Genomic DNA, 7,237 nt, shown 5'->3' on the forward strand with positions numbered 1-7,237 from the left:
TGTGGCGGTAAGTCTGCATTAGGCCAAACCGATACTTTAAGGACATTAGAAACAAATATCAGTTTAAACGAACTTTTATGCTGTCATCTTGTGCAAGAACCCCCTCTCACCCTACCCAAAGACATTTGGAGGTGGGGGAGAAGATTGGCTCCATCCTTTATCCATGGCTGTCATTGAGTCCGTGGAGATTTCAACTGCGTGACGCAAAACCTCCATTTAACGGTTCAATGGCTGTTGGGCAGAGGGGAGATAATATCCAGAAACTTTTGGGGCGCTATCGTGGCTTCCTCGTCTACTCTGAAAGTTTAGACCCAGCACTTACACAAATCCTCCACACGAGTGCTTCCCCTGCCTTTCAAGACTGAGCTGTTTTTGTTGTTGTCGTTTTTTAATTAAAACATGGGGAGGTGGACAAAGAAATAAACTCGGCGCCAGAGAGGGTGGACTGTGCCTGCAAAATAGATTGTCATCCTTGGGTCAGCAGGTCTTCAAAAATGTTTATTTTTTTTCTGCAAGATTAAGGTTATTTTTTAAAATGTTGCAAAAGGAAATAAAGAGTCCAAATTTCCCAAACCAATTTTACTACCCTACTCCCAGTGGCCGTGGGGCCTGGCCCGCCCCAACTTAAAACCCTCTGGGTTCATGCCGGGTCCCGAGTGCACCCGCAACGCTCCCAGTAGGCTCCGGTTCTCGTGGAGCTGAGTTTCCTCAGCCAAGTGCTGGGAAAGCAGCCTCAGGCTGGGTGTCGCTAAATCAGGCCTGGAGGGAGGGGAAAGGAGCGAAGGGAAGAAGCCACCTCGCTCGCCACGCTCACCCCGCCGGTCCTCCCCTTCTCCGCCCCGTGTGCACCGCTGCGTCCCGGAGCGCCGCATTCCCTCCCGCCCGGGGTAGAGGAAGCGCAGAGCTTGGAGGAGGGGGGCCGTGAGCGCCCCCGCGAGAGCGGCCTGGCTGCAGGTGGCAAGGAAGGTGATGCGTTGGTACCCGAAGGGCGCGAGGAAGGAGGAAGGCGTGGGGTGGGGAGTGCAAGGAGACCGGGACCCTGGGGGTGGGGGTGGCAGTGGGAGGGAGCAGGAGTGGGGGGAGGGCAGTGGAGGAGGTGCTGGGCCCCGGCTGCGCGCGCGGGAGCTGCAGACCAGCTGGCTCAGACCTTAACCAGCGCTCTTGCCGGCTCCTTGCAGCCGCCGCAGCGCCTCGGCGAGGGAGGACGTGCTGGCCAAAGCAGCGGCTGGAAGAGGCTCGACCGGCGTGGGATTGCTGGCGTACCAGCGGGAGGCTGAGGCTGCGGACGCCGTGGGAGCCGTAAATACGGCTGCTGTTCCTTGGGCCATCCCAGGGCGCACGCGGCCGCCAGGGCTGCGGAACCAAGGGCCAAGCCGCCGGAGGCCTCCTCTGAACCAGCTTCCCAGCGCCGCCATCCAGCGCCCCCTGGCCCGCTCCCGCCGCCAGCCCGCCAGCTCTTCCGGGAGCCCAGGGCATGAACGGCTACGGCTCCCCCTATCTGTACATGGGCGGCCCGGTGTCGCAGCCGCCGCGGGCGCCCCTGCAGCGCACGCCCAAGTGCGCGCGCTGCCGCAACCACGGCGTGCTGTCTTGGCTCAAGGGCCACAAGCGCTATTGCCGCTTCAAGGACTGCACCTGTGAGAAGTGCATCCTCATCATCGAGCGGCAGCGGGTCATGGCGGCGCAGGTGGCGCTGCGCCGGCAGCAGGCCAACGAGAGCCTCGAGAGTCTCATCCCCGACTCGCTGCGCGCCCTGCCGGGACCCCAGCCGTCGGGGGACGCCGCCCCGCCGCCGCCTACCTCGCAGCCATCTCAGCCGCCGCCGCCGCCGTCGCGTCCCGCCGTCGAGTTGGCTGCGGCCGCCGCGCTACGCTGGGCCGCCGAGCCCCAGCCCGGGGCGCTGCAGGCACCGCTCGCCAAGCCAGGTAAGAGCTTCCGCGAGGCGGGAGCCCGGGTCCTGCATGAGGCTGAAAGCACTTCGGAGTTCCGGGGCTCTGCCTGGGAGGCCCGGAGGCAAGTTTAGGAAAGCGGGTCTGGCCGGGCCTTCCTCCCCAAACTCCGCCAATCCGGTTTTTACTCTCCGCGTAGAGCAAGCAAGCCATCAGTCTGGATCCGGCGGTAAAACCCGGGCGCCCGCGGAAATGCACCTCGGGCAAGCCAAACGGCGGGACTGCAGCGGGCTCGCCAAGTGTCACTCCCAGGTTAAAGGGGAACTTGCTCGTTTCAGCGGGTAAATAAAGACACTGAGACAGGACCATATTAAAATCCACGCGGGCATACACACCACCGTGCGGCAAAGTTTTCCCGGTAGCGGGGTTTATAGAGCCTTGAATTTGGAGGTTGGGACGGGTAGGTGCAGGGACGGAGCCAAGGCCCAAGGCTTAGCTGACTCTGAGCTGGGCGTGCTTCTTGAACCCGGAGGAACTGGAGCGAACCCGAAGCTTGTCTAGAAGAGCACTGTGATCTCCAGACTTGCAGTTTGTTGAGATTTCGAAGCCTTATTTAGAAGCAATAGTAATAAGGATTCCCAGAATCTGGAAATCCCAGTCAACTCCTTTTGCAGAACTGCTTGGGTCCTTTAACACCTTTCTTCAGGCTGCCTTGAGTTGTTTCTGTGGTTTAAAGAAACAAACAAAACTTGACCACTTGACCTACAGTGAGGAAGGCCACCCTCTGGAAAGCCCTTTCTCTGTTCTAGGCGGGCCTGGGCCTCATTCTGCTAAATTGCAGATTTGGAGTAAAGGCTCTCTGGCTTCCTCTTGTCTCTCCTCACCCCTTTTCTTCTCCCTCTGTGGTGTTTTAAAAAGGGTGGTCTGCCCTGAGCCCTGAAGATGGAAAGATCCCCCCACCCCAACCCCTGTTTTCATGTTTTCTTCCTCTAGGCCTCCAGAGCCTGTATACTCCAGTGGAGTCTCTTCTCCTGGGGAATCTCAAGCTTGCTGTCCTGCCTAGCCCAAGTCTTCCTTTAATTTTAGGCTCTGAAATTCAAAGGACATGAGTTTGATATTTCTCTTTCACTGTGGCAAAGGTACAAAGAAAAAAAGCCCATTTTCTCAGAGAGGAGTCTAAGGGGTATGCTGGAATTCTGAGAAGGAAGACGGTGGCAAGCCAGGATCCTTGTAGGTAGAACTGTGGTAGAGCTGCCTTCACCCCCCACTCTTATACACCTCCAAGGAGCTTGTGGAGGTCTGCAAAAGCTTCTGGCTTCTGGAGAGAAGCCTTCAGGAGCAGTAGACTGCTGTGTAGAGCTGGGGAAATGCAGACGCACTCGTTTTGGGGGTGACTTGATAGGAAGCCTGGCAGGCACAGTTCCCCTGCCCTTTTGTTCAGTTGTACTCTCTAGGCCTGAATCTCTGAGAGCATTTTATGTGAAGAGCAGAACTGGGTATTTTAAGGACAGAAGAGAATTTACTGAACATGGATTTTGTGGATATTTAATCCAAGATAGGATATAAGCATTTCTCTGTAACGCTTTCCACCTCAGGTATCTGTTTTCTGTAAGTTTATTTTGTTTTTCTCCTTTAGGTCAGAAAAAGTTAACTAGGAGAGTTTTGTCTCAGTTCTAGAAGTTGATCCCTGCTAATAACTTTTTTTAACCCTTATGTTTCCAGTTTCCTGGTCTCGATTTCCCCCAGCACCGGAGCAGGAGTCTGAGTTTGTTAGTGGTAGCATTTTGTGGTGGCCACCTGCCCAGCAGCACTCCTGTAATAGGGCTTTGGGTTTTGGGGTCCTAGTCTAAGAGCGGATTCCTTTCACATCCTGTGCTCTTCAAACCATTCTTTGGGATAGCCAAAATTCATGGTTTCTAAAGAGTCAAGAAACCAAAACAATTCTGGGAGTGGGTAGTGAGGGCAGGAAGAAAGGCACAGCAGCAGCAGCAGCTGCAGCAGGAGGATACAGCGTTTGGGAAGATAAAAGAAGGAGCCCAGTTTCAACTGGACAAACCAGACCTGGTGCTCTCTTAAGTATTCAGGGATAGCCTGAGCCCTCCAAATTGAAAACAAGTAATTGCAAAGAAGAATAGGATTTACTATAAGGAGAGGTCAGAGTGATGGCTCTGGGAGACTGAGCTGTTCAGGGACCAAGGGCTCAGTTTCTAGCTGGTCATGTTGCATACCTTGCACATTTGTGTTTATGATTTTTGTTTTCTTCTTTGAATTGGTTTGACCCCATAATTCCGTTCTTTCTTTCTTTCTTTCTTTCTTTTTTAAAGCCAGTCATCAATCCAGTGGTGGGCATGGGCAGGAAAAGAAAAGAGTTGTTTTCCGTTAGGAAGGCGAGCATACAAGTGGATCATTTCTATGCATTGCTTTGTAAGAAAGCCCATTTGGAATTTAAGTTAGAGAAAACTGCCTGGATAAGACTGGTGGTTGCTGTATTATACCTTTTTGCAGTTGTTTTTATTATGGTCTATTTGTACGTAACATACCATGCATATTTAGGAATATATCAGATACTTCTGGACAAGTAGCTCAGGACATTTAGAGAAGTGAAACTATTCAAACTATTAAGTTCACAGACCATTAGGAATCTCTAAATATCTTCTGGAAAATTATGGAGATCTATTTCTTTGTAATCTCTGTCTAAAATGTGGTTGGTCTTTTTGCAAAGGGCCTCTTTAGCCCATAGCTGTGGAAACAAGCTTTTTTTTTGTTGGCTATAAATGCAGGTGCACAAAAATCTTTTTTCCTCTCCAGAAAATCTTGAGAAAATGCATGCAATAGAGAAAGGTCTGTTTGCTGAACACCATTGGAGAAAAAAAAAAAAAATCCTATTCAGGGAGTGACGCATTAACACCCACACTTGGTTTTATAGCTAGAAAAAATCTCTCTCTCAAATTATGCTTCAGAGTCTTTAAGGGAATGGGGATTATTTTATCTGTGTAGTATGTTGAACATCCCTTTCCATGTGGGGATGATTTTAAGGAGAATTTTCATATTCTTATGTTGTTACCTCTACCTATGGATTTAAACATTTCTTTTTTCTTTTTAGCTGTGCATTTCCCCTGCTCTTTGATTTCCATCCGTGATTGGCCTGGAATTATTAGATTTTGATTGAGCCCCAAATTCTAATTTAAACTTCTTTACATATATGCCATTGATTCATTTATTCTTCTGCTTAATTCCCTTTTCGTCCTCTTCAAACCCCCTCCCCTCTCCCCATGAAACTGTCATGGGAAGAGTGAACATCTTTCAGCTCTTAGTGTATCTGAGTCAGCAGCCTTAACCAGCTAAGCTAGCCTTTCAGGACGTGGGCTCAAGAACTGAGGAAAGTTAAGGGTCATGACCAAGGTGAGCAGCTAAAGTTACATTCTTGTATTGAGGCTCCCTTCCCATACCCTCACCATTTCTCCCAGGAGAGTGTCCTGGGTCACCTCTGGCTGTGAGAAGAAAGATTTGTAGCTATAGATTCTTTCTAGGTCCACATCTGTCATCAAAATAAATATACAAGTTCTTAAAATGTTCTTAAAGGAAAAAGAAATCAAAAACATTGTATTTGGTTAGGAATAAGAGAGCTGGATCAAATAGAAAAGTAGGATCTTTTCTGTTTATTTCTCCTATACAGGTGTAAACGAGACCTATGTGGAGAGAAGTTAGGAGTTTTAGAAAACTGCCTTTATTTTATTTTACCTCCTATCCCGCACCTCCTGGCATCTTTGTACTTACTCTGGGCCTTTCAGCTCCAGCTTGATTGGGTCCTGTCTTGTCTACTTCCTTATTTTAAATTTTGACTTCATTTTTTTTTTTTTTTTCAAAAAAGAGAAACAGATGTACCTACAAGTTTATGAGTGTTATGGGATCATTGGTCCAGGCAGGGTTGGGAAACCTTCTGCAACTAAAAGCTAGAAGAAAACGAAAAAGTGGGAAAGACTTCGGTTATTCATGAATTAAAAAACTGGGGCTGGCTTTAAGACGACTTGATTTAGGGTGAGGGGCCAGACTCAGGAGTTGCGCTGTAAAAAACAAAGCCACCCAGATGAAAAAGAATAAGCGATATGGTACTACTGGTCTCTTTCAAACCTTAACACAGGGCTGACTCCAGGAGGTGAAATGCAGACGGTATTCACAGTTCCTGGCCTTTTCCTCGGGTGCCAGGTGATTTTCGTGTGCTTGGCTCCTAAGCCACCTTGCAAGCCCAAGGCAGTGAGTGTGGGGCAGTGTGCCTGTGGGAGCAGCCGGCCTGGGACAGAAACCCAGGGGCACTCTGCGGGTGGGGGCCGGGGGAGGGGGGCGGGCGCATGGAGGTACGAAAATCCTGGGAAAGGCACTTTTGATGGCAGCAGTTATAGTGGACTGTTGTCTCCTTGCGGCCAGTCTGGCTGGTCTGGCACTGGCCCCCAGGCCAGCACTGTGCTGCAGCCGTCTGCTTCCTTGCTCACTTGCAGAGGCTCGGCAAGGGCCCAGAAGCAGTGAGCCTGAGGAGCAAGACTTTCCATGCCTTTCCCACTATTGCCTTACAGGCCACTCACTCCCTCCGTGTTGTGTGGAGAGCTTCTATGGGTTGCCAGAGTTAGAAAAAAAAAAAACAGGATGCCAAATATTGCATGGAACATACTTATGTTAACAATTCTTCATTACATATATGAAATTCAGATTTAACCAGGCATCCTGTTATTTTATCTGGCAACCCTAGGCCAAGGCCGTCATCTCCCAGCTCCAGTCACACCCCCTGGTGGCCCTTGGGATGGGGGTCACTTCTGTGAGACTCTCAGCTTCTCTCGCTCCTTGGGGCCTGAGCTGCTCAGGGCATGCTTCCGAGTGGCGATGGCGTACATCTCGTGATCTGAGTACAAGGTTGGCAGGAAAAATGAGAGTGTTTTCTATGTCTAGGAACCAGAGTTCCACTGCCATCCGGGAAAGAATATACCCCCACCCACACACTTCTCCAGGTTATAAATCTGGTGGATAGCAGTGCTCTCGGCTTACACAACCAACTTTTCTTTTCCCTGATGGATGAACTCCTAGGTTTAAAAGATTACAGTAATCACAGGAGGACAGTGTAAATCGAATCTGATAGCAATAACTTTTGGGGAAGGTCAGGCTCAAGTGAAATGTTACCAAGCAACAGGCATTTTGTTTGCAAAATACAATCAAAGAGCATTGATGAGAAATTCTTTGCCGCAGCCAGTCAACACTTTCTGCTAACAGCTTTACAGAGGGAAAGGGAGTAAATCTTAATAAATCAACGTCTCTGGGCGACTTGGAGCCCCTTTCTGGAAATGTTGCACTTCTTCCTG

General features: G+C 50.1%; 1 protein-coding gene across 2 annotated transcripts in view; it reads left to right on the forward strand.

The window, feature by feature from the left end:
• Positions 1–707: 707 nt before the first annotated feature.
• Positions 708–7,237, forward strand: part of DMRT3 (doublesex and mab-3 related transcription factor 3) — a 15,482-nt gene continuing 8,952 nt past the window's right edge. Inside the window, exons 1-2 of one of the 2 annotated variants that reach the window (XM_011379107.2) lie at positions 708–966; positions 1,179–1,925. In XM_011379107.2, coding sequence (XP_011377409.1) covers positions 1,475–1,925 — 451 coding nt within the window. In that variant the 5' untranslated portion in view covers positions 708–966; positions 1,179–1,474. Of the gene's footprint in view, positions 967–1,109; positions 1,926–7,237 lie in introns of those variants that run through there. The other variant, XM_023522685.1, reaches the window with a different exon arrangement.

Source organism: Pteropus vampyrus, unplaced genomic scaffold (genome assembly GCF_000151845.1).
Source record: "Pteropus vampyrus isolate Shadow unplaced genomic scaffold, Pvam_2.0 Scaffold354, whole genome shotgun sequence".
Lineage (NCBI taxonomy): Eukaryota > Metazoa > Chordata > Mammalia > Chiroptera > Pteropodidae > Pteropus > Pteropus vampyrus.